General features: G+C 41.8%; 1 protein-coding gene across 2 annotated transcripts; it reads left to right on the top strand.

Moving 5' to 3' along the window:
- The first annotated feature begins 1,875 nt into the window (after positions 1-1,875).
- Positions 1,876-27,454, top strand: FRRS1L (ferric chelate reductase 1 like). 2 transcript variants are annotated; one of them, XR_005020422.1, is made up of 6 exons: positions 1,876-2,214; positions 13,769-13,853; positions 15,943-16,081; positions 19,094-19,340; positions 21,320-23,122; positions 25,647-27,454. XR_005020422.1 is itself a non-coding variant. In XM_036856575.1 (5 exons), the coding sequence occupies exons 1-5, from the start codon at positions 1,977-1,979 to the stop codon at positions 21,490-21,492; spliced, it is 882 nt and encodes a 293-aa protein (XP_036712470.1). In that variant the 5' UTR covers positions 1,876-1,976; the 3' UTR covers positions 21,493-24,386. The 2 variants fall into 2 exon arrangements, 1 of the variants encoding a protein (XP_036712470.1); XM_036856575.1 differs by lacking the exon at positions 25,647-27,454 and having other exon boundaries at positions 21,320-24,386.

Genomic DNA, 27,454 nt, shown 5'->3' with positions numbered 1-27,454 from the left:
TAATTAAAATGAAGGGAATAAAAAATAAAGTAATAGATAACAGCTTGGATTCCCAAACCGGTGAATCAACACCAGAATCAGAAGTCCAATGCTTGCTTTTTTTGCTAAACATTGGTCCATTTAAAATTGGCCATATCTTTCCTGATAAACAGGAAGATGAAAAGAAAGACATTTCAATTTTTAACAAGATTTTTTTTTTGATTTTTTTGTTCTTTAAGGACTACTCTAACAGATTTTCAATTGATTGGATTTCTTGTATTTTAGAATTTTATCCTCTGAAAGCTATGTTTTTGGGAAAGAAATGTCTTTGTTTTGATTTTTAAAGTAATTATAGTTCATCTTACCTTTTTCAAGCAGTAAATCTGACATATTTCTTACAACGACTGGGATATTGGGAGACCTAGTGAAGCCCAGGGTTTCCATGAATTATACCTGAATCACCTGTCAGGATAAACACGTTTAAACTCCAATTGGACAACCCACCATCAGTGTTAACTGATACCTAAAAGCAAACATTTGACCTCTGGGTCACACAAAACTCACTTTCCACAGCAGTCCCCTGTCTCCCATCTCTCCTGGGCCGAAAAAGGTTGTAATCACTAGTTTCTTTTGAATCTTTGTATTTCATAACCATAGGCATATTCATTCGTTCATTGTCATAGGGTTCAATACTATAAATTTAGGTATTCATTCAATACCACTGATCCTCACCTCTGTCATCTTACCTAATCTGCAGTGCATCATGGAGGTTACTGACCACCACGCGGCACTGCCTGACTTCTGGGCCTACGTTCGAAACCTCTATGCTTTTCTGCCTCCGTAATTATTTTGTTTGTTTATGCAATAAAATAAAATTTAAAAGCAAGCTAGAATGCTGGATCTGCAATACTAGCATAAAAAGAATTGTCTCCATGTTTTCTAGCGGAAAACAGCTTAGCAGTTTGAATGTGTTATCACTCCAAAGCCATCATTTGGAAAGGCCTGGCATGTAGTTAAGTGCTTGGTGCGAATGAATGAATGAATGGCTGAGTAAACAACCGGAACTGAACTGCAAGCGGCAGGAATGGATTTGGGAAAGTCGGGAATTCCACGGTCTGGGCCTGCCCAGGCCTGTACCTGCCCGCTGTGGGGAAACCAGTAAACCAGTTGCCTGGTGTGGAAGGGGGCACGTTACGCAAGGGCACCTGCAGCCTCTGCTGACTGCACACGCCGAAAATCTATGTGAATCCAGCCCAAAGAGCTGGGTTCTAGTTTCCCTCGGGAAGCTAGACCCTAAGGACCTCGGACCTCGGTTTACCGATGTTTAAAGTGGCCCTAAGGACCTCGGTTTACCTATCTATAAAGTGCGGATCTTGCAATTTCAACTTTTCAGAGATGATCCCAAGAAGTAATGGATATAGTAAGTGCTTTATATAAACCAAAAAGTGCTGGAACAAGGTGGGGGAAGCAGTGACTCTGACAAGGTGTGTTCAGGGTGAACCCTCCGGGGAGCACTTCTTAAATGTGAACGTATACTGGGGTCTCCCGGAGATATTGGTAAAAATGCATCCTGAGCCACGTGTCTGCCGTGGGGCCCGAGATTAGAGATGCTAACATGCTGATGCTGGCCTCTGGGGATGCTGCTGCTCCGTGGACCACTTTCTGAGTAGCAGCAAGAGGGTAGAAGGGCCAAATCTGTGTCTGTGAGAGACTCGTGGAGGGAGGGAGGAGAAATGGGAGAAAGAACGGAGGCAGAGAAAGAGAGCTCGGGCGAGGAGGAGAGGATGCTAGCAAGAAGGGGAGGCTTCTGGCGCGAGCGAGGATGCGCAGACCGAGGCTGGGAGGCGGCGGGTGCGGGCGGCTCCGCGGCTGCGCGGGCTGCGGGAGGGGGCGGACGCGTGCTGGCGGCGGCGGCGGCGGCCGCGCAGTCCCGGCCCAGCGCCCGCGGCGCCCCTGCTGCGGCCCGAGCGGCCTGGCTGCGGGATCGGTGGATAGCGATGGCGCGGCCCCGCCGGCAGCGCCCGGGGGCCTGGGCGCCGCTGCTCTTGCTGCTGCTGGCCGGGCCCGTCGCCTGTGCCGCCAGCCCCGCGGACGACGGCGCGGGCGCCGGGGGCCGGGGGCCCCGGGGCCGCGCGCGGGGGGACTCGGGCTCCGACGAGGCGGTGCCGCGCCACGACTCCTCCTACGGCACCTTCGCGGGGGAGTTCTACGACCTACGCTACCTGTCCGAGGAGGGTGAGGCTGCGGGAGGATGAGGGGCTGCGGGAGCGGAGACCCGGGACGGGGGCCGGAGGCGGCAGGAAGCGGGGGCGGGGGCGGGCAATTGGTTAGGATGCGAATGGAGGCGGCGCCGGCACGGCCGAGGCCCGGACGGGGAGCGCGTGGCTCCCACTCCCCATCCGCCTGGACAAGTGGTCCCAAGAGCTGTCAGCGCCTTCTACCCGCTGCTGGCTTTACAGGTGGGGAGACTGAGGCCGGGAGAGGCACGTGGTCAGCCAAGTCCTGCGAAGCCGCGGACAGGTGGGGCTGAGTCTAGGCTCCCCCAGTTTTCAGCATCTGGCCTCCACTCTCTGTCTCTGTCAGGGATTGGGGTAGGGGGTGGTAAGGGAGGAGACTGCCATCTGGCCTAGCGTGTGTGAGATAAGAGCAGCTGGTGGGAAATCCCAACTTAAAGAGAAATGTTGCCTTATTTCCTCCCTGTCTGTATGGACCTAAATTTGCAGTGGCTAGTGTCCCAGGCTCAGCGTTCTGTTCGTGCTCACTGCCCTGCCCATGAGAGCTGGGTCACATCTCTTTCCCCACTTCCATCCCACTTCTTTACTGTTTTCCCACATGTCATGTGTCCCTAGTGTGAGCCACCGTTGTTGGGGCCTGGTGGGCCCAGAGACAGGGGGTTTGTCCCTCAATGACCTCCCTGTAGAGGCAGTGTTTCAGGGAGCACAAAAGCCAAGCTGATTTTCTTCAGAAGGAATGGAAACTGGCTTCTTACTTCTGCAATTTGGAAAGTGATTTTCCTTTTCTTCTGCTAAGAGGAATATCCAAGAATCAAGTTGGGCTTTGAAATGTTGTGTGTCCCAGCAGATGATATGATGCTGGATGTATCTGTTACTTAAGATTAGGTTTAGCTACCTACAACAAACAAACATTAATAGCTTAAATAAGATAGAAGTTCCTCTGTCACGTAAAGAAATCTAGAAGTAGGCAGTCTAAAACTGGTCATCGGAGATACTAATCCTGGTCTTCTGCTTCTTCACAACTCTTAGAATGTAACTTCATGGTCCAAAATGGCTGCTTCATCTCCAGCCATTACATTCACTTTCCAGACCGTGGGAAACAGGAAGTGGGAAGAAGATCACTGACTATAAGGAGATTGCTCAGAAGGCCCATGTAACAATTCTACTTACACTTCATTAGCCACAACCTAGTCATATGGTCACACATAGGTGCAGAGGAGGCTGGGAAATGTAGCCTTTATCTGGGAAGTAATCTGCCCAATTCTAAAGCTGGACTTACTGTATTATATGGAGAAATGGATTTGGGGAAATATATTAGTTGGGTAGATGCTTAACTGCTGAAACAGGGACCCCAACATACAGTGGCTTAAATAAGATAGTTTATTTTTCTCTCACTTGAATCTGGCTGGTCTGGGCAGGTGGTCCAGCTCTGTTCCACAAGGTCATTCAAGGACCTAGATTCTTTCCCTGATGTTGTTCCCCCACCCTCTAAGGCTTTGTCCTCATCTGTGTGGAAGTCAGGTTGCTTGCACGTCTTTGTTCAAGCTTGAGGAAAGGAGAAAGAGAGGGAGTTCAGGACAAACAATTACCTTTTAGGCTGGTTGCACAAATCACTGCTACTCACATTCCCTTGGCGAGAACCTAATTACATGACCTAGCTGCAAGGGAGGCTGAAAAGTAGAGTCTTCTATCTGGGCAGCCATGTGGCCAGGGAGAAGGAAAGAATGCAGGGGCAGAGTAGGGGAACAACAAGCAGAAGTAGAATCTGTCACTCTATAAAAGAATAAATAGTACAAAATCCATCTCTTTTTGAAAGCATGTAATACGTAGTTATTCATAGTCAGCCTAGCACACAGCCAGGTGACTCAAAGGTGGCACATGAGAAATTATATTCTCATTGGGCACATGCACCTAACAAATGGAGAACAAGGTCAGATTCTATGTCAGTTTGTATATATAGAGAGAATGAAGTTAGTTGTATAGTCCAGGCACTTTTATGAACATGGACATCAGGTGGGCTGCAGCCCAAAGGAAAGCTTTATAGAGTTGAACCAGGAAGTGTGAGAGACTTTGGTGAGACAAAAGGGGGAGGGCACTTAGGTGAGGTGACGCTACAGGGGTAGCAGGGTCTGTGATATGTGTACAAATCTCTAGTTTGTCTGCTTGGCACTCTCACCCATTCTGCACATACAACCTGAAGCCTGGCTCTAACCCTCAAAAATCTGCAATGGTTCCAACCTACTCCCTGGATGAAACTTCAGCTCCTTTATCTGGAATCTTCTGTCTGACCCAACTTTCATTTACAACCATCTCTCACTCCTTCCTTTCCCTCACTCTGAGCTTTCACTGTCCGTTCTACTCTTCTCTCTGATCCTTTCACTTATCTTCAAAGGCTGATCCTACAACCATCTGGTGGGTGCTAGTGGGGATGTTTGTGGGGTGAGCCTCCCAGGGGAAGCACGTCTACTAGATTACCCTGGGCCTAGGCTTTAGCCTTGTGGGTCCTGAGTAGAGACTTTCCCAAGATCCTTAGAAATAATCAATGACACTGCCTTAAAAGGGTACTGCCAGAGATGGAGAAGCAGAACCAGGAAATGTCCCAGAATGGTTTCCCACCCAGGAGACGAAGGAAAAAGGCATCAGGAAGAGTGTCCCATGCCATGGGGAGGCCCAGTGAAGACTTAAAATAGTTGATGGATTCAGGAAATGAGAGGTAATGGGTGGATTTTCCTGGGATGAATTCAGTGGAGAAGGAAGGAGGGAGCCCAGTTGAATTTGGAGGAAGTGGCAAATGAAGAGGTAGAAATAGTACCTTTAAACTATTCTATCTTTCTATCAGTACAAGTGGGGTTGTCTTTTTCTAGTGATTGGGCTGTTTTCTCTATGCAGGGTACCCCCTTCTCAGGTTCAAAGTTGCCGACAAACTGAATTTTTAATGAAAAAGTAGCCCAGTAGTATGAAATCAGAAAAAGGGAATTAGAATAATGGGGGTGGGCATGGAGAATTCCTTGAAACTCTGGTTGAGCCCAGTGACCATTACCTGCCTCGTCCAGAGACCATTTCTCCAGTGTCCAGGTTGCCCAAGACCCTCAGGCCGCAGACTGAACACTGGCTGATTTGATGTTTCTCATCACCCCCTAACATATTCATTTTTTTTCATTTAAATTCTATTTTGGTTTAATGATGCTAGTTTTCAGAATTCTTGGGGGTTCCCACTGTCTTAGCCTATACTCCTCATCCTTACCATCCCAGCTCAATTGCTACCTCTTTCAGAGGGCTTCTCTGCTTTTCTCCTCCCATTCCCTGCCATTAGGCAAGATATTCTCCCAGAGCACACTGTCTAACCGTGCTGTGACCCTCTGTGCTCTCTATGGTTAACAGTTTGGATACGTTCTTGGTGCTTGACTCCTGTCACTCATACCTCTTACCCTTGAGGTTCTCAAGCCAGAATCTGTATATTCAGAACAACAGTCGAATATAAAACAGATTACCACCTGATTATTGGCAAACCTCCTATTCTGCGGGTTCTCTGAAAACAATTGAGTTGGGTGTTGGCTTAGGGTTAAGTCCCAAGTGAAGCCTGCAGCTTCCTTTTCCTTGCTGCTAGGATTTATAGACCAGGTCTGCGGAGCAAGCCCTGAGACTCATCAGCCAGCCACTTGGATGATGGTAGCTGGCTTGCCCTTGGGTCATACCCTACCTAGGAAGGAAAAAAGGAACACCGTTCAAGGTTGCTTGTCTTTAAGGCATAGTAGTCTGACCACTTGTAAAACATGACCCCATCGATGAGTTTCTGACCATTGAGTTCTGACCACAATTTTTCCCATCTTGGGAAAGAGCTAGTAAAGCAGTACAGAGAAGAACAGAGCCTGGGGGGAAGGGCAGGAATTCCTTCATCTGCCTATATTCTTCCTGCGTCTACTGTGTATTGTATGTGGATACATAACTCATCACCATACATATCAACATTTGGGATGCTTTTCCCCTGTGGTGCATATATATGTACTGAGAATAAAAAGACCCCCCCCCCAACACACACACAGAGGCACATGCACACTTTTTTTTTTCATTTATAGTATCTCTTCATTTGTACTTTGGTTTGAACAAAGATAGTATCACCTTGTTCAGTGACAAAGTAGAAACAGCATATATATATATAGTTTTTGGGCGGGAGAATAAAACCAAAACAAATCACAGAAAAGGTAAATAATTTAAAGGTAAATAATCTACATCTAATTCATATCGATGACTCTAACCCAATAATAGCACTAACTGAAGCTAACTTTTATTAAGTGCTTACTGTGTGCCAGCCACTGTCCTAAGTACCTTACCCATATTAACTTTAATCTTTATAGCAACACTCTGACTTAGATACTACTGCTATTCCCACTTTCGAGTTAAGGAAACTGACCCCCAGAAAGTTTAAATATTGTAGCTAAAGTCACACAGCTAGAAAGTAGCAGAGAACCGCGTGGGTTTGTTGTTGATTGACTTTATGGATAAGGTGGTGCGAGGTGTCCAGCATGTTTAGAAGAGCGGGTCCCTGTGGACCTCTCTTCTAAACACATGTGCTAGGAAATGCAGTGGAACAGGCGGGATGGGGCATTTTTATGGGCAAACTTGAAAAGAGGGGCTTGGAATTGATGGGGTAGTCAGTTGGGAACTGCAGGTTCCTGAGTGGTGGAGTGCCATGATGAAAGCTTTGCTAAACGGGCTCCACGTGGGTGGAATGTTCCATTTTACAAAGTCCCGTGACATTTTTGCTTCACTATATGGTTCCGATAAGCAGAAACAATTCAGGCAGTCCAGAAAGAGAAATAGGCTGATGCAGTAGCTCTCAGAGATTTGAACAGATAATTTCTGGTTAAAACTTCAAGGAATTAAGTACCAAATTAATACCTGAGGGCTGTGATCCAAGCAGTTAATTAGAAGCAATAAATAGCAAACCAGAAGCCATTACCCACCCAGTGGAGTATGGCGAAACAGGCTCAAGGGATTGCAAAAGAGGAACAGATAGTGGCTTGAGTTAGACAAGAATGGAAACCACAAAAGCATGTTGAGAACCTGGAGAAATGAACCAAGAAAATAAGTGCCTCTTGAAGGGAGGAAAAAATGGCTTTAATTCTCCAAAACAGAACAGTTATTGGAGGGGTTTACAGGGCACATGTGAGAAGAAGGAAAGGTAAGGAGAAAAAAAATGTTTTTTTTTTGCCTCAAACCAATATTATTTGGTCTTCGTCCAAATTTTTTTTTTAATTAATTAATTTATTTATTTTTTATTTTATGGCTGTGTTGGGTCTTCGTTTCTGTGCGAGGGCTTTCTCTAGTTGTGGCAAGCGGGGGCCACTCTTCATCGCGGTGCGCGGGCCTCTCACTATCGCGGCCTCTCTTGTTGAGGAGCACAGGCTCCAGATGCGCAGGCTCAGTAATTGTGGCTCACGGGCCCAGTTGCTCCGCGGCATGTGGGATCTTCCCAGACCAGGGCTCGAACCCGTGTCCCCTGCATTGGCAGGCAGATTCTCAACCACTGCGCCACCAGGGAAGCCCATCCAAATTTTAATTTTCGATAAAGAGAAAGAAAGCACTAAAATGGAAAGTGGAGGGAAAGGAACAAACAAACAAAACCACCAAAAACCAGTAATAAAAAAGTGGGAGCAACAACATTCTAAATCAACTTATACTTCTATAGAAAAGAAAAGTGGGAGCATGGACAAAGCTAAGGGGAAAAGGAGAACCTGAATGGCTGGATGTCTGATGCATACATCTCAGGACTAAGGAAGACGAGTGAGTGTACGAGAGATAGGAGGGGGTGGGGAGAGGTCAGTAAAGGTCTTCAAATAGCGTTGTGACAAGATCTGATTTCTGTTTTAGAAACCTGGCGCTGGTGGAAGAATTAGAAGGGAAGTGGGGGAATCAGATAAGAGGTGGTGCAATAGCCAAGAGGCAGGCTCATGTTTCAGGGTGGGAATGAAAGGAATGGTGACTGGAGGAAATGTTCCAGGTGGAGGAATCTAGGGTTTCAGGGTTGGGAGACTGGCGGTGGGTGGTGGGATTCTTCACTAAGATAGAAAACATAGGAGGAAGGGCATCTGGGAGGTGGAGGAGCTCAGTGTTGGGCATCTGGAATTGTTTTGCTTGTGGAATGTCCAGGCAGAAACCCCTGGAGGCAGTTGATTGTTGGGCTTAAACGTTGATATAAGAAAACGAGAAGTGCCAAAGAATTGTGACGTTAGAGAAAGAAAAACTCTAAGGAAAGTAGGAGGAAAGAAATAACGAAATAGCAGAATTTAATGAAATAGAAACCAAATATTCACTAAAGAGGATCAAAAAAGCCAGAAGTGATTCTTTGAAAATATGAATGAAGTAGATACATGTATTAGTCAGTGTTATCCAGAGAGACACAACCAATAGGATGTGTATGTATATATAGATGAGAGACAGAGAGAGAGAAGTTTATTTTAAGGAGTTGGCTCACACAATTTTGGAGGTTGGCAAGTCCAGAATCTGCAGGGCGGGTTGGCAGGCTGGAGACCCAGGAGAGAGCCGATGTTATAGTTCAAGTCTGAAGGCCATCTGCCACAGAATTCACTCTTGCTTGGGGAAGGTCAGTCTTTTTGTTCTGTCCAGCTGGGGATGAGGCCCACCTACATTATGGAGGGCAATCTGCTTTACTCAGAGTCCACTGATATAAAATGTTAAATGTTTATCTCATCCAAAACCAGTCTCACAGAAACATCCAGAATAATGTTTGACCACATATCTGGGCACCTGGCCTAGCCAAGTTGACACATAAAATTAACTCTCACAATAGGATTCTGGCAAGATTGATAAGGAGAAAAAGAGAGAAGACAAATAATATTAGGAATGAAAAAAGGGAGAAGTAACCCTAGACATAGCAGAGATTAAAAAGCTAATACATTACAACTCAGTAATAAAAAGACAGCCTACCCTATTAAAACATGGAGAAGGGCTTCCCTGGTGGCGCAGTGGTTGAGAATCTGCCTGCTAATGCAGGGGACACGGGTTCGAGCCCTGGTCTGGGAAGATCCCACATGCCGCGGAGCAACTAGGCCCGTGAGCCACAACTACTGAGCCTGCGCGTCTGGAGCCTGTGCTCCGCAACAAGAGAGGCCGCGATAGTGAGAGGCCCGCGCACCGCGATGAAGAGTGGCCCCCGCTTGCCACAACTAGAGAAAGCCTTCGCACAGAAACGAAGACCCAACACAGCCAAAAAAATAAAAATAAAAATTAAAAAAAAAAAAAAAAAAAAAAACATGGAGAAAGGCTCTAAATAGACATTTCTCCAAAGAAGATATACAAATAGCCAATAAGCACATGAAAAGATACTCAGCATCATTAGTCATTAAGGAAATGCAAATCAAAATCATAATGATGAGATACCACTTAACACCCACTAGGATGGCTATAAAAAAAAAAAAAAAAAGGACCTTCCCCCAACCCCCCCCCCCACAGTACATTGCTGGTAAGAATGAATGTAAAACAGAGTAGCTGCTTTGGAAAATAATTTGATAGTTCCTCACAAAGTTAAATGTAGAGTTAACATATGACACAGCAATTCTATTCCAAGAGAACTGAAAACATATGTTCACACAAAGACTTGTACACAGATGTTCATGGCAGCATTATTCATAATAGCCCCAAAGCAGAAACAACCCAAATGTCTGTCAGCCCCTGAATGGATAAAAAAATGTGGTATATCCATACAACGGAGTGTTCCATAAATCAAGAAATATCATTAATTCTGTGTACCTAGGGTATTTAAAAATTAAAATTCTACAATCAAAATAATTTTCCAATAAAATTGTACAGTGCATGTGAAACAGATCCGATTGAATACCTTTATTCTCTAGGCTTCAAGATGATAACTGCTAATAAGATACGGTTTTTTACAAACATTTACATTGTATTGCTATTCAAGGATTAATACACTTAGTCTCTACCCATCAAGGTTCAGTCAGAAAGACAGAGACCAATTTTTTAGGCTTTTTAAAACAGGATAACCAGCCCAGGGAGCTGTCTGAAAAGCTATTGAGGGGACTGCAGAAGCAAAAAGGGAGCTCAGAGAAAGTCACTTTGGGAAGCGGCTGCCGGCCCTGGGGCTGAGGGAGCAGAGAGAAGGGCTTGAGGTTGTGAGAACCAAGAGCTCAGACAAGGGACCTCCCACTCCCACCCCCACCCCAGAGGTGCAGCCCATCCTCTGAGAATGGGCTGTCTGCCCAGCTGATGCTGGTTCCTTTGAAGAGGCTGGTCCTGGGAGTCTAGAAAAAAGCTGTAAACTCAAACCGACTGCCAATGCAAGGATGAAGTAGAGTTGCTGAGGACTTGCATATTGGACAGCAATCAAACAGGAACAAATGGTCTTTCCCTCCTCCTGCCTCCCAACCTCCCTTTAATGTTTTCTTTTGGCAGAACCTAGCCAGCTGGCAAAGGAGAGATGTGGTTTGCAGAGTACTAGCCCATCCTACAGCTGGCTGTAGAGGCTGGGTTGTAGCTGAGATACAGGAGCTTAAATATTGGCATGTGGTCCAAACTTATTTTATTCCAAATAGTGAGATCATTTAATTTCAGGAAAAAAAATACATAATATTGCTTTGCTTATATTTTGATACCAACCCCAGTTGGTGTCTTGAAATTCAGTTCTGGCACTAATGACCCCACAGGTTAAAGGGCATGGTCCACAACAAGACTAGCCTCACTTCAGACCAACTGGCTACCAATCCAGGGGCCACTCACAACCCCCCTTGGGTTCTATAATTCACTAGAACAGCTCAAAGGATTCAGGAATGGGCTGTACACACAATAACAGTTTTAGTATCAAGGATACAGCTCAGGAACAGCCAATGAAGACACACACAGGGCAGAGTCTGGGGGGCTCATGAATGCAGTTTCCGTGTCCTGTCCTGGAAGGAGAGGATTCCTCTCCAGGGACTCATGACTTGTCACTGTCCCGGCATATCAGTGTGTTCACCACCAGTAAGCTGCACTGAGCTTCCGTGTCCAGTGTTTCTATTGGGGTTTCATTACCTAGGCATGGTTGATTTAATCATTAGCTACAGAATTGAACTCAATCTCCAGCCCCTCACCCCCTCCCTGGAGGCAGGGCTAGCTCAAAGCTCCAAACCTCTAATCGCGTGGTTCATCTTTCTAGTGACCAGTCCCCATCCTGAGTCATCTTATCTCTTAGCATAAACTCAGGTGTGAACCCAAGGGGCTCAGGAATAAGAAAGACCCATTGGGAAATTCCAAGGATTTAGAGTCTCCCTCCCAGGAACCAGGGACAAAAACCAATCAAATTCTTTATTACAAAACATCTTACAGGGACTTCCCTGGTGGCGCAGTGGTTAAGAATCCGCCTGCCAGTGCAGGGGACATGGGTTCGAGCCCTGGTCCAGGAAGATCCCACATGCCGTGGAGCAACTAAGCCCGTGCGCCACAGCTACTGAGCTTGCGCTCTAGAGCCTGCGAGCCACAACTACTGAGCCCGTGTGCGTAGAGCCCATGCTCTGCAACAAGAGAAGCCACCGTAATGAGAAGCCTGCGCACCGCAACGAAGAGTATCTCCCGCTCGCCACAACTAGAGAAAGCCTGCGTGCAACAACGAAGACCCAGTGCAGTGATAAATAAATAAATAAATAAATAAATTTATATTTAAAAAAAAACAAAACATCTTACAAAATGAGAAGAAAATGTGATATTATTAAATGATGCCCAAATTCATTTGACAACAAAAGTTCTCATTACAAGATTTAGAAGCATATAAAATAGGAAATCAGTGCTAGAAAAGCCCTGAGAAATAAGCCATTTACCAACATTAATAAACTAGTTCAATACATTTATAAGTGAGTTTTGCTCCAAAACTTGCTCTTATTTGGAGCTTAGAAACCCATTCTTCTTCTAGAGATGATCTTACCCAATGGTTAGTTTAAAAATTTAATAGTAATAATAATCCAATAGTAATAATTACTGGCATTTATTGAGCTGGAAATTTGCTATATGCTGATGTATTATTCTAGATGCTAGGAAGTAGGATGATGGAAGGAAATGGTGAACCTGAGTCAGAAGCAACGTTACAAGAGATTGTCTTTTTCAGACACCTATAGGACCTTAAAAACATAAGTAGTCATTGCATTCCTGGATAAATACTCTGAGGAAAAATAGCCACAGCATTGTAGTGAGAAATAAGAGGAAGAACATATAGGATGATGCTTAACATAGTAGCATCGAACTCCATAAATATTAAGAGAAAAACAAAAAACTCATCCAAGGTGGGACTCAGTCTATAGTACTTAAGTGGATTTACGACTTCGCGTAAAATAAGCATGAAAATAGAAAAAGTAATGCATCTGGCCCAAGTACTTAAAGATGGTGAAAAGGTAGGGCTGTACTTTAGTATGTGATCAAGATCTAGGGTAGTAGAGATGAACTGTCCAGGGAGCACAGATATGAACCAGGAAAATGTGACCTGGTGACTTTTTTTTTTTATCGAAGTGTAGTTGATTTACAATGTCGTGCTAATCTCTGCTGTACAGCAAAGTGACTCAGTTATACACATATAGACATTCTTTTTTTAGATTCTTTTCCATTGTGGTTTATCACAGGATATTGAATATAGTTTCCTGTGCTATACATTAGGACCTTCTTGTTTATCCATTCTAAATGTAATAGTTTGCATCTGCTGTTGGCTTTTTTTAAAAGTATAATTTAATGAAACAAAGTGAACAAAACCTCATTTAAAAAAATTATAAATCACAAAGAAAGGACTTCAGAATAGTGAGAAAAGAAAAACTAATCCAATAATTTTTTTAAGTGTATTTGCACTGCCTAATATCTATGGGTGATTTTATTTATTCATTTGACAATCATTCAATGTCCAGTGTCAAGCACTGTGCTGGGCAGAGACTACAAGATGAATCACACATGGTGCAGGGAGTGAACAGCCTAGAAGAAAAATATTTGTGTCACAGACTGGAAGCATAATACAGGCTTTCCTTTGATGTGTGGTTGAATGCATTATGATGTTAAGAAAGATGCATGAAATGATGTGTTTAAAGAGTTAGTGAGATAAGAAAATGTTCTATACAGCTTAACGGAAAATGGAACTTCAGAGAAACAGAAAAATCCTATTATAACATATAGTTATAAATGGAAAACCTCTGCTATCAAATATAGAAATGTTTCATTTATTTTTTCTCTTAGAACATGTGTATTGTATAAAACTGTGATTTTCACACTCTCAGGGGACAGTGGTGAGCCAGTGGGTATGATATTATGCCCTCTTTCAGTGCCTCAGGCTCCTTACCTGTAAATGAGGAAAAAGCCCTTTCTCAGTTAACACGTAAGGCTGGGTTCAAAGATGTGTGCCCCTACCTGCCCCTCATGAAAAGGGTGATTAGGCTTCAACAAAGCTCTTTTCTGAGGCCTTCACCATTTCTAGACGCGTGCGCTAGAGAATAGTCAACCTACTAAAAAGAAGCATTTCTCATTGGAAACGTTGTTCCTGGATTTTCTAACCATTATTTATTCTCACTGGCCAGGTTACCCTTTCCCTACTGCTCCTCCTGTGGATCCATTTGCCAAAATCAAAGTGGATGACTGTGGAAAAACTAAGGGATGCTTTAGGTTGGTAGATCTGCGAGTTGGATAACCTTAAAGCCAAGACTTTGATTTTACTTCTCAAGGTAGTATTTAAATTGCATGCAGTTGACTCTCACCAGGGACCTGTACCCCTCATAACTTCAGCAGGGACGCGGCTTGTTTCTGATGACCACCCCAGGTTTCAGTCTTCCAAGCCTTGGGCTGTAGCATGCCCGTTGGCCCTAGAACGTTCTTCTCTAGTTCTTCATTTATGACTGTACGCCATTGGCTCAGGTGTCTAACCAGTTGGCTATATGAAAAAGAATCACATAACACAGAATATGTCTCTGCTTATTCAGCAGGGGTGTGGATGGGACAGGCAATAATAGATGTGCCTAAGACCCAGTTCCTTTTCAAATCAAGAGTCATGACTTATGGGTAGCTGTATGATACTAACTAGTCATTATGCATTGATTCTTGTGTCTAGCTAGTTGTCTCAGATCTAGTGAGTTCCTGCCTGATTATTAGTAGTATTCTGTCAAGACGTGATGGGCTGGAGCTAGAAAACAGTAGTGTAGACGGTGAGCCTCCCGTCTAGACAGCTGTGCTTTGTTGGGCAAGCCTCCTTTTCTTTGAATCCTTTATTTCCTAAAACAAATTGTCCTTGAGTAAAGATTTTGATGACCACTGCACTGAATGTTTTGATTTTTTATTTTTTTCTTTGGTTCAGTGCTCAAAGAGAAACAATTGAACATGGGGGTTTTGAGTTTTCTTTGGATTACAAGTGTATTTCTAAGGAATTTAAAAAAAATCCAGTGATACTACTATTGGGGAAGATAGCCAGCAAAGAATAATTCTGGTGATTAGGGGATATTTTTGAGAAGGGAAGGCGTTTTAGTGCCCTGCTGGCTTCAGGGAGACTTGCTCTCTGGCCCATTCACCCCTCTTTTTAGCTTTCCTCACCCTTTTCAGGTTTTTCAGCCCAGTTCCTGTGGTCTTGAGCTTACACCTCCTGCCAGCTTCTCAGGGTATCTGCCAGCAGAGCTGCATGTTCCTTGTCTCCCTCCTCCTTCAATACTTGGCAGCCTTGCATCCTGTACTTTTAGATACCTTCCATCTGAGCTTAGATTATCCCACCCGTTGCTACAATTTTCTGTCGTTTCTGAAAACGGTGTAAAGCAGTGTTCCTAAAACTAGGGCTTGCTGATCCTTAAAGGATCCACACGTCCTCTGGAAGAAAATTTAAATTCATGTTTTCATGTCAGTGATGTTCCTTAAACAGATTAACAAACGCATAATCTGGTTATCTGGATAACCACCTTACAGTGCTCTATACTTTAGTGTCTGAATTGTATTAGCACCAAGTAGCCCGATAGAGCAAAAGCAAATTTTATGAATAAATGATGCATTCGCGCCCAGTGAATACCAGATGAGGCATTTGTTTGGTGCCTTGTATGTATAAGTGTTGTGGAGCAGTTCAAATAGATAAAAGTGGAGGGGAGTGGAGTCATGTCTAGTAGTAAGAACATGCTCAAAATAAAGACCCTGCAGAGTCCAGTCAGACACACTACATGCAGGTAAGCAGAAAGTCGCTTTCAGTGAAATGACATCATTTATCACGTGAATGCTATGAATTTAAAAGTTCCTGGTTTTGTAGTTTAATCTGTATTTAATTTGCCCATTTTTGTTAGTTTAATTTTGTAGTTTAATTGAAAATTTGTAAGTGAAAACAACTGGTAATTTAAATTATTTAAGTTATTAACTCAGAGAATTTTTTTTCTCTAAAAGGGATGCAGAAATAATTCAGTAATAATTAATATTTGAGAAACTCTAATAACAGGGTTCTAGAGAACCCTGGCTAGGCCTGGAGGCCCAGGTTCAGTCCTGTTGCAGCTTGATTCACTCGGTAAGTTCCTTCCCATCTCTGGACCTCAGTTTGCAGGTAGATAAAGCGGAGCGGTTCATCTCCATGGTCTCTCCTGAGTGAAACTGGGGTTTTGAGATCCCAGGTAGCAAAGATCTAATTTATTTATTAATATTGCTTAGCGTCCTGCCTGACACACAGATGTTCTGTTAATGTATTTTGAGTAAGTGGCTGAGGAAGCAGTAATATCTGTTTTGATATATCCTATAGATATGGCAAACCGGGCTGTAATGCAGAGACCTGTGACTACTTCCTCAGCTACCGGATGATAGGGGCTGATGTGGAATTTGAGCTGAGTGCAGACACAGATGGTTGGGTAGCAGTTGGATTCTCTTCAGACAGGAAAATGGTAAGACACAAAGCATGATAGAAGCTAATTTTTCTCTTTAGTTTGCCGTGCTACTTTAGACTTTAGAGAATGAGCACGGTTGTGTTTCCCTAAGTTATGACGCCACTTTTAAATGGGAGAAGCCGATTTCTGGCATTTAATTTTCTTTTTCAAGGTAAAGCAAGTAAATTGATCAAATCCTTATAACAATCATACTAGTTACGGCTCTCTGATTACAAGTTAAAAAAAAATTCAAGCTAGCTTAAACGGAGATGGAAGGGTTGGTTATGAGAATACAAGGTGTCTCGTGGTACCTGTATTCATTAGTTATTTCCACAGTACTGCTGCAAGAGAGCCCCCAAAACTACAGGGTTGATAACAGGAAGCATTTATTTCTTGCTCACATGTGTGTGGATTGGCTGGGACTCAGCTGGGCTTGGCTCCAGGCCATGGCTTAGATTCAGGTATTCTCTAATCATTCTGGAACCAGTAGCTACTCAGGCGTGTTTTTCTCATGGCAGAGGCAGAAGCACAAGAGCCATCCAAGCTTATTTCAAACCTGTGTTCACATCACATCTGCTGATAATATTCCATTGCCTGAAGTAATTCACACAGCCAAGCCCAGAATGAAGGGGCAGGGAAATACACTTCCTCTAGCAAGAAGCCTTGTGAAGGTGTATGTACATAATATAACAACAGGGGAGTGAAGAATTGTGTGCAACGATTCAGTCTTCCACAGTATGCATGGACAAGAACACATCTGGTCCTCAGAAAAGACTGTGAGCGGGAACAGGCAGGAACCCAGGTAGCTGACCATCCCTTACCTCTGCTTCTGTCTGTGCCTCTGCTGCATCGTCTTTCCTCTGGAGCGTCATCATTTGCCATTCACTGTGCCAAGGTGCTTCCCAAATAGCCAGACTTTCTTAGGCCTTTGAACCTTTGCGTGTGCTGCTGCTTTTTCTACAAGACGCTTCTTCTCTTCACATGGTCTGTTTTGAGGTTCTTCCAATGAGAGGAGGGCAGCTCAGACCAGGGTTATGGCAGCAGGCGTGGTGGGAAGGGCTCAGATTTCAGATATGTTTTGAAGGTAACGCTGACAGTCTTTGCTGGTGGATTGGACATAGGTTGTATGTGGGCGGTAAGAAGAGACTAGGGGATCAGGCTAAGCAATCAGAGCTCCAGTGAGTTTGTTCTTGGAGAGTCACTAGAAGAATGCACTTCTCAGTCCAGGCTGTAAGACAGTGGGTCCACCTGGTAAGACGGCATGGATACTAATTTATATCACTTATCTCCTACTTTAGGGTCAATAGGAGAAACAGCGGGTGTGTGCCATCCCAGAAGCTGGCTTGCAGTGCAATTGACCATTTCTTGTCCTGGAATGCATTTGCACTCATGATGCAGCTGTTAAGATTAGGGGGCTCAGAGGAGGGAGGTCGAGTGAGGAGCATTCAGATTTTATGTTTGACATTTTGCTATCTAGAGGCCTTTAAAGTATAGGTCTCAAAAAAAATAAAATATAGGTCTCTCTTTTCTTCTCCTATTACTCCAAGAAGCACAGATTTAAAATTTTTCAAAACCTGATGCACAGGAAAAGCAAAATGGAACCCCTTTTTAATAACCTTTAACTTTTTTTCAAATGATGCATTACTGTTTTCTTCGTTAGATTTTATTTTTTAGAGCAGTTTTAGGTTCACAGCAAAATTGAATAGAGGGTACAGAAGATTTCCATATACCCCCCCCCCAACACATACATGCAAAGCCTCCTCCATTATCAGCATCCCTCACAGAAGAGTACATTTGTTATAACTGATGAACACCTATAACTTTTTTGGTTTGTTTTTTACGAAAATGTTAAACCTACAGACAAGCTGCAAGGATAGGACCATAAACTCCTGTATATATGTTTCACCTAGATTCACCAAATGGTAACTTTTTTAATTGTGGCAAAACGTACATAACCTAAAATTTACCGTTTTAAAGTATTCAGTTCAGTGGCATCAGTTACATTCATGGTGTGGAACTGTCACCACTATCACTTTTTCACAAACAATAACATTTGCCACATATGCTTTATGTCTCTTTACTGCTGCTGCTACTACAACAACTCTGACTGCTGCTACTACTTACTATTTTTATTATTTTCTGGAAACTTTGGAGGTTAAATTGAAGATATCATGACCCTTTAACCCTAAATATTTAAGTGGGTATCTCCTAAGATCAAAGACATTCTTTTTCATTATATAGTTTATTAAATTCAGGAAGTTTAACATAGATACAATAGTATTATCAAATATACTTGTCCATTTTCAAATTTGCCCTTTGTCCCAATACTGCCCTTTACAGAAATTTTTATTTTATGACTCAGGAGTCTGTCTAGGAACACCATTAGCTGTCATGTATCTTTAGTCTTACTTATTTTGAAATAGTTTCTTATCTTTTCTTTTTTCTTTTCCTTTTGGTCTTTCATGACATTGACCCTTTTGAAGATTACAGGCCAGTTTTTTGGTAGAATGACCTTCCATTCAGGTTTGTCTGATTGTTTGCTTATGATTACGTTAGTGTCTGTGTTTTCGGCAGGACTGCTGGAGAGCTGGTGATGTATTCTTCTCTAAATGGCTCATTAGGAGGCACTCGATGTCAGCTACGGTGATACAAACTCTGGTCACTTGGTTAAAGATTTTTTTTAAAATATTTTTTTTGATGTGGATCATTTTTAAAGTCTTTATTGAATTTGTTACAATATTGCTTCTGTTTTATGTTTTGGTTTTTTTGGCCACAAGGCATGTGGGATCTTAGCTCCCTGACCAGGGATCGAACCCGCACCCCCTGCACTGGAAGGTGAAGTCTTAACCACTGGACCGCCAGGGAAGTCCCTGGTTAAATATTTTTAATGGCTTTTAGAACAATTTTGGGGGGTGGGGCTTCCAATTACAGAGTTAATGGATCGTATATTTCGGAGTGCAATTTCTTTCTAGCAGAAAAGTTTGCCAGAGACACACCTTTGACTTTTTTCTCCATCATCTTTCGTGTTAGGGTGGTGACGACGTCATGGCCTGCGTCCACGACGACAATGGCAGGGTGCGCGTACAGCACTTCTATAACGTAGGCCAGTGGGCAAAGGAGATTCAGAGAAACCCTGCCAGAGATGAAGAAGGAGTTTTTGAGAATAATCGGGTCACCTGCAGATTTAAACGGCCTGTGAACGTTCCCAGAGATGAAACGATTGTTGATCTGCATTTAAGTTGGTATTATCTGTTTGCTTGGGGTCCAGCCATTCAGGGTAAGCTTACATTTTGGTATCTGAATTAAACATCAGACACTGCTGTGATTGTAGTCCTTACTTACTGGGCGAGAGAGTGATAAGCACTTGCCTAACATAAGAGAGAAAGGCGATAGGAATGTTCTGCCTTCAGAATGCTATAATGGACTTACACACATGAACACAGAAATGGACAAGTTATACACATGCATAGTTAGAGCAAGATATACAGGATAGTATATGATGAGCTCTGTGCTTAATGAAACAGATCATATGTCTGCTGTATATGGTATGTGGACTCTCATTCTCACAATGGTCTCATTTACTCCTCACCACGTCCTCCAGAATTGTAGGAATTATCATCCTCATTTTAGAGAGATTAAGGGACTTGCTCAAGGCTATATAGCTAATTAATGGAAGAACTGAAATTCAAACCTAGATCTGTCTGACTTCAAAATCAGGGAGTACTCTTAACTCCTATGCTCTAAATAGAAAAATACTGAACAGGAAAGGGCCTCTGGCGACTTCTCTAGAGATTGACACTCACTTTATGACTATTCTGGTGGTCATAAATCTACCAAATTATCCTACTGTTTAGCCCATTACTCCTCAAATTTTAATGTGTATGGGGATTGCCTGGCTATATTGTTGAAATGCAGTTTTGAGTAGGTCTAGGGTGGGTCTGAGATTCTGCGTCTCTAACAAGTTGGTCCACTGATGACCTCACTCTGGGCGGCAAGGCTCTTCAGCATTTCCCCAACAGTGACCCAAGGATATCATGAGGCCTTTGAGAGGCTGCTAAAATCAAATTACACTGTGTCTACAGCATTCCTCCTGGTTCATCAGCCTGATGGCCTGACCAAGGATGGAAGTGAGCTGTTCTCAGTCCCTGTATGAGAACTCATTCTGGGAATTGCATCTTTCTCATCAACTATCCGTTGCCTAATCTGATCTTGTTTTCCTCTTCAAATTGTTCCCATTGATCGATTGGAGATTTTATACCTTTTTTTTTTTGCCTGTTTCTAGTTGGGAAAACATATGGATGCCTCCAGATTTGTGACACCTTTTCCATTTGCTTATTTCCCAGGTTACCGACAGTGGACCTACAATTATACCTTTGAGTACTTTCAATGCCCTGGGAAATAAACTATGTCTTAGGCTGGAGAAATGAACTCATTTTAAATGATGGGATTTGGAATCTAAAACTCTGGGTTTGAGTTTGGTTCTGCCTCTTGGTAGCTGTATCTAGCCTTTCCCTCAAGAAAGGTATGAATTGGAGGTACATAGTTAAGCCTGGGAATTCATGTAGGTGACCAATGATTGAGGTTAGGGAGGAGAGGTGAATGGGACCAGTTGAGAGAAAAACTCTTGCCAGCCGGAGGAGTTTGGTTTGTGTTAACAGGAGCCAGCACGGACACTGCAGCAGGGGCTTGACATGTCCAGTTGGACACAGCTTCTCTAGCAAATCTTACCTTAAAAAACCCTCACTCTGAGCCCTATTTTCAAGGAGATCTTTGCTCTAAATTCATATGCCTTAGTCTCCTAAATTTCATATGGGTTAATCCAAAGGTCAGGCCCTTCCTATCAATTTCAGCTTATTAAGCAGCCTTTGCATACAGCCTTTCCCCTCTTTCCTCTTCTAACCAGGTCAAAAATGTTGCCCATCCAAAGACTTGTTTGGTATCTTAATCCTCTTACTTTCTGTACCATTCCACACCACTCTGCCAGACAGACATGCAGACATACAGACACACAGCACACCACACCCTCTCTGGTCTGGCCTGGGCAGGCTACCACTTTATATCCCATAGACTTCCATCTGCAAGGGAGTCCATGTGGTCAGGAGTGGTTAATGAGCCATACATAAAAAATATATTTGGGAAAAAAAAATAGTAGCTCATGTTCTTTGAAGTTTAGTTTTTCTGTGGTTTGCATGTATCATTTTAAATCTGTACCTTTTTTCTATTGCCCCTTCCTTTTTATTTCTTTCCTCTTTAAAGGCTCCATCACCCGACATGATATAGACTCACCACCGACTTCAGAGCGTGTTGTCAGTATTTACAAGTATGAGGACATTTTTATGCCATCAGCTGCCTATCAGACCTTCTCCTCTCCATTCTGTCTGCTTCTCATTGTTGCCCTGACCTTCTACTTATTGATGGGAACCCCTTAACCACAGCTGCAAAGCCAACAGATTCAATACATTATTAGAAAGTCTTTAGTATATTTTTAAAAAATATGCAGTATAATTTTAGCTTCTATTATGTACAAAAAAAAAAGACTTATATGATTCAGCTTTCTGGAAGAAAGAGCAAGTTTCTTTTCTAAGCGAAGAGGGTTGTTTAATAATGGCCCCATACTTTGGGAAAGTACTTAAAACTTTTCTAAGCACTCACTTTCAAATATGTTTTCTTATTTGAGCTTCCCAACATCTCTGAGTTGGCTTGATGAACATTATTATTGCCATCGTACTGAATGGGATTTGAGACCCAGGAAGGCTCCCTTTTTATGACTCTCGTGCCATGTAGCCTTGGCTACTTGGTCAGATAACACATAGCAAGGTAGAGAAAGCTAGGCATAGAAACCATGTCTCTAAACAACCTTTACTCTTCCAACTACAGCTCAAGAGAGTTACTTGGAGTAATACTAAGGAGAACTTCACTGGATGGCCCAAGTTCACAGTCAGCCTTTTAGGCAGAAGAACTTTCAAATTTTCATAAAGCGTGAAGGCATTTGGATACTTACACAGCTAATGAGGAGAATGAAGGAGATAATAGTGATATGAAAATGGTTCATATTTATTTGAAGTATCTTCTGGATTAGTAAGTAGCTAAAAGAACACATTTTTTTTTGCTGCTTGGAAAGGTTAGAAATGGAACTGTGAGTGTTCCTGAAGATGTAAAATTATATTAATGATAAAAAAAAATATGGGCATTCGTAGAAGTTAGAATTTGGACTCTTCTACCACTGTATTTAATAAATTAAGGTGTTTATTTGTGGTTACAGCTAATTCTGTTGTCAGTCACCGTATATTGAGTATGATTAAATGTATATTATAATAGACAAATCATCTTGAATATTCAAGGCATTTTGATAATAAATTAACATTTTTGGAGATTGTGGAGATTTGGAGTAGAAACATTTTAAAGATGACATTTTTTTTTTAATTAGCAAATGCGAAATGACCCATCAAGTGAATTTACTTAGAGTATCCATTCAAATGTTCAGACTTGTAAATTGGATTGGCAGTCAGCATAATTTATAATAATGTCTTGACTTAATGCATTTTCTTTTTTCAAAGGAACCCAAATGTTCCTTTATTCCAACTGACTGAGTTAACAGCCCATTTAGAGGAAAAGAGTCTCTGGGTATAATTATGCTGCTGAGGCATTTCCACTGTAGAGTTCTGGAGTCTTCTGGCTCCCCCGCAACTCCCCACCCCGTTGCTTTAAAGTTGGCTCCAACTTTGTGGTTTTTGTGATTAACAACACTGGAGACTGAGACTTCTAATGCCATCCTTGGAATCCATGTCAGAAGTGAAAGACCACCTCTCCTATGGGGGAAGCTTTCACATTCTTCTGGCACTGAACAAAAATAAGGAAAACATCCAGATTCTGTGACATTTACTGCGTGCATCCAAGGGATGTAGGAGAAACAATCCTCACTGCAGGTGGACAGAGGTGAAATGACATCAAGCGAGTGATGGATTCAAACTCAAGTCATCGGATTCAAGTCCCTGGCTCCACCTGACTCATAACCAAGCCCTCCAGCCTTGGCTGAGGATGGCCTGTGCATCACCTAAGGTACAGTGGTTGTGTAGCAGTGAGGACACTGAGTATGCAGGCACCCACGTTGTAAATAAGAAAGCAAATATTTTTATATTTCACCCTCTCACGTGTATAATATTTCTGCCATAAATAGGTTAAAACTAAATCGAGACTTGAGCTAGTCTCTGTAGCAGGCAGGGAAGGAATAAATTAAGGGATTTTCCTTCTGCTTACATTTCAAGTCAAGCTAATTGTTTCATGAATTGTTTTTCCTTGGATTACCAGTTCTGCATATTTGTGCTTAGAACTTTCAACGATTTCTCATTTCCATTAGTGTGAAATGCAAACCACTTTGTTTACCTCCAATATCATCTTTTGCATCTTTTGTCACCACTCCTCACCTTGCTCTGTCCCAGCAAGACTGACTTGCTCTCAGTTCTTCAGACCTGCTTTCTCACCTCTCATGACGTTCCCTGTGCCCAAACATTCTCCACTTCCTGGGCTTGCTGAACTCCTATGCACCTGTCAGGTCACAGAGTAAGTCTTTCTTCCTCCAGCCCCCTGGACTAAGTATCAGTAGGTTCAGGTCCCTGCCAAATGCTCCCAGAGCACACTCGGCTTCCCCATTATTTTACTCATCACACTTTCCTGTAATTGCTGGCTCGTCCTCCCTGCTAACTCCGTAATGCAAGGACCATTTCCTGTTACTCATCCTTATAACAGACACGGCTGCATAGTAGGTACCCAGCAAACATTTGTTGAATGAATAAATAAATGAAACTCTACTCCCATGGCAAGTTTGGTCCAGAAAGCTTGTATTCCATATACATTGCTAGACTGGCCAACATTTTTATATTCTTCGACCTGTGATCACTCCTTTAGCAAACACTGAACTTTTGTCTCTTGAAACATAAATCGAAAGATCTTTCGTAACAATGCTGTTTTGCCCTGTAAAACAGAGTTGACATTTTTAACAATAATCATTGTTCAGAAATGGGAATTCAACAGACCAGGGATGCAGAACAACATTTAACCGTCATCCCAGAGAATCATCAATTTATAGACATACTGAAGTTAAAACTCTGTAGACTCCAATTTTATTCGTTCTTACATAATGTAGGAGAATCAACTTCTATTTTATCTCTGTATTCCATTTTCTAACATAGTACTTGTTACAGGGGAGAAACCCAACCAGTGTGTTTTTGTAAATGCCTAAGTAGAATAATAATGTCTGCTAAATGTATTTAGTGCTTTTCTTAGTACTTTACAAGGATTAACACATTTAATCCTCACAACAACCATAGGATTCTATTATTAGAATCAGTAGATTCTATTATTAGTCCAATTTTACCGGTAGATTCTATTATTAGTCCAATTTTACAGATGAAGAAACTGAGGCTAGGCATTTGGCATAAATTACCAGTGTTGGCAAGGACTTTAGACGCCATTTTATCCAATGCACTTATTTTAAAGAGGGGCAGCTGAGACCTAGGGAGGTGATGTGATTTCCATCATGCACATTCATTAAAACTTTTATTAAATGGAACCCACTATCCACACTCAAATTAGCCAGGTGCTTTTTCTCCCCTTTAGCAATTTACAATGAATAGAAGGACTTTTTATAGTTATATTTGGGGAAAGGGGTACATTTTACTTTCTATCAGCTTTTTCTCTTCTTAAAAACATTTTGATTCTTTATTTTACCCGTCATTTTAGTGTGTTTAGTAGTTTTAAAAAATAATACACAGGTTGGACAAGACTAGAATGTATTTGTCTTAGTTAATTTTTAAAAGTGACTTACCTAAAACCCAGGTCTTCTAACTTGGAGTCCAATGCCCTTTTCTTGCTCCACTGTAGTCTCAAAGATGAATTTGCAAACATGATTTCAGACAAAATGCAGGAGCCATATTTAATTATCTTAAGTTGGCTTTTGTCATCAAGGAAATCGGAAAGTTTGGACAACTCAGGGATGGATTTCCATCCCACATATTTTTTACTACTATTTCTGTAATTAAATTTACAGTCTATATTCAGGATTTTGTGCTTAAGAGGTATTATTCTTAGTTCTAGCCTATGGGTCAGCAAAGTTTTTCTGTAAAGGTCTGGATGGATAAATATTTTAGGCTTTGCAGTCTCTTAGCTGTTCAACTCTGTTGCAGACGATATGTAAACCAATGAGCATGGCTGTGTTCCAATAAAACTTAATTGACACAAATTTGAATTTTATATAACTTTTACGTGTCACAAATATTCTTCTTTAGATTAAAAAAACTTTTTAAATACAAAAACCATTCTTAGCTTGCAGACCATACAGAAACAGGCAGCAGGTTGGGTTTGGCCTGTGGTCTGTAGTTTTCCTACCCTTGCTCTCAGCTAAGAGGCACGCCCAGGTGTCATGATCAATTGTATAGGGCACTGCGAGTAATGTATTATAATGTATTACTGGTTAATTATAAAAATATCGACATTAGTAATTTGTTTGTAAAATAAATTATAGTTGATGGATTGTTATCTTGATAATGCATTCCCATTAGAATTTGCATTCTAATATATTTTCCAGAGTTGATGTGAAAGAGGTGTCAGTAAATTCAGAGCTGGGTAAGCAGCAGTTTTATTTTATCTAAGCTGTGCCAATCGTGAACTACTTTCACTGTGCAGTTGCTCTTCATGGTGTGGATTACAGTTGATCCTTAAACATCACATGGGGTTAGGGGCACTGACCCTCTAGGCAGTGGAAAATCCACCTATAATTTATAGTAAGCCCTCCATAATATGTGGTTCCCATGTCCACGGTTCCTCCTATCCATGGTCACATGGTCCAAGGATGCAACCAACCTTACTACATGTAGCACTGTAGTATTTACTATTGAAAAAAATCCATGTATAAATGGACCTGCACAGTTCAAACTTACGTTGTTCAAGGGTCAACTGTACAATGTTCAGACTAGTTTATTTTCCTCTAGACAATTTTTAAGTATTATCTAAATCTGTTACATCCACGGGATGGGAGTGTTTTACTCATGTGACTATGGCATCACCTTGTGTATCATAATGGAAACATGTTTGAGAACCACCGCAATAGGTCAAATGCTGAGATGTGAATACTTTGCTGTATATAACTGTACTGTTCTCTAAACAGAATTGGTTATGTTTAGTGAACAGTTTGATTATTCTCAGTGTGTTTGTATATATATTTGTACATACATGATGAGGTCTGTATGTGTTTATACATAAATGCCTATATATACACATACCATGGCCATTTGAAGGTCTTTGTCAGGATTGTTTCTGCTTCTGATCTTGTAAATACTTTTAAACCCAAGAGATATAACATTGTATGTATTACAGGCCAAACTACCCTTAAGTTTATAGTAATTTCGTTTGCAGAAAGGGTTCCTGGATCCGTTATTAAACCTTGCCTCCTCCATTCAACATTCTATGACTTGTTAAGAACATATAAAATAAAGTATCATTGTTGAGTTTGACTTTTCTATACCGTTAGTTAAGAAACTAAGCCTAGTGTGAACTGAGTCAATGGCATGTAGATGTAACCTATCCATGTTTTATATTTAATTAGATTTCTTGTTCAGTTAATCAGTTATTTAGTTTCAAGTTGTACCTGGTTGTTCTCATATTTAATAGATAAATATAAATTCCTTTTCATGAAAATAGTGGCTATTAACATGATTTTAAATGTGACTAAAGATTTAAGTGAACCATCAAGCGCTTTGGGGTTTTTCACTTAAAGTATGCTGATATTCAACTAATGTTTTCTGTTTTCCCCTGGATACTGGCTGTTAGGCAAATAGCTGTTCTTTTCTATTCTTCTGGAGAGCCATGGATTCTCTAGGGTTACGGGGTACGTGGTGGTTGTGCCATTCACCCAGATCACTAAAGCCGTTACCATTTCATCACACAGAATGTCCTGACCACCTGGAAGAGTAAATGCACCTTCTCCACATGCCTTATTCCCCCAGATGCGCTCATATGCTGGAACAATCTGGCTCCAGGTGTATTAATATACTTTTTTGCGACTGTCTGTAAAATACTATTTTGTAAGAACTATGCCTTTAGATGGACATTGATGGGTTATATTTGTTTTATAATAATTGTGTACCTAATGTTCAATTGTGGTTGATTTTGAGATTTATGATATTTATAAGCCCGTCCTACGTGGATTTTTACGATATGTGGTACCTTACTAATAAAGACATGGATTTCTATTTATGTAAAGTAATTGTAGCAATATTCCTAGATGCTACCTAAATGATTGTTCTGCCCATCTGCCGTCACAAATACTTCTATATTTAGAGGGCTATGTTAGAGTTAGAATATATTAACTAGATTTAAATTTTAAAATATAGATTC

Source organism: Balaenoptera musculus, chromosome 6, assembly GCF_009873245.2.
Source record: "Balaenoptera musculus isolate JJ_BM4_2016_0621 chromosome 6, mBalMus1.pri.v3, whole genome shotgun sequence".
NCBI lineage: Eukaryota > Metazoa > Chordata > Mammalia > Artiodactyla > Balaenopteridae > Balaenoptera > Balaenoptera musculus.
The sequence above is the reverse complement of the archived record's forward strand: the minus strand, read 5'-3'. Positions and strand labels throughout refer to the sequence as shown.

What these genes read in the sequence shown, in the direction of transcription:
- FRRS1L (XM_036856575.1), top strand. Translation starts at nt 1,977, where the DNA reads ATGGCGCGGCCCCGCCGGCAGCGCCCGGGGGCCTGGGCGCCGCTGCTC. An exon ending in TCTCTTCAGACAGGAAAATG is followed by an intron (nt 16,082 to 19,093) that starts GTAAGACACAAA and finishes CTTTCGTGTTAG; the next exon opens with GGTGGTGACGACGTCATGGC. An exon ending in TTGGGGTCCAGCCATTCAGG is followed by an intron (nt 19,341 to 21,319) that starts GTAAGCTTACAT and finishes TCCTCTTTAAAG; the next exon opens with GCTCCATCACCCGACATGAT.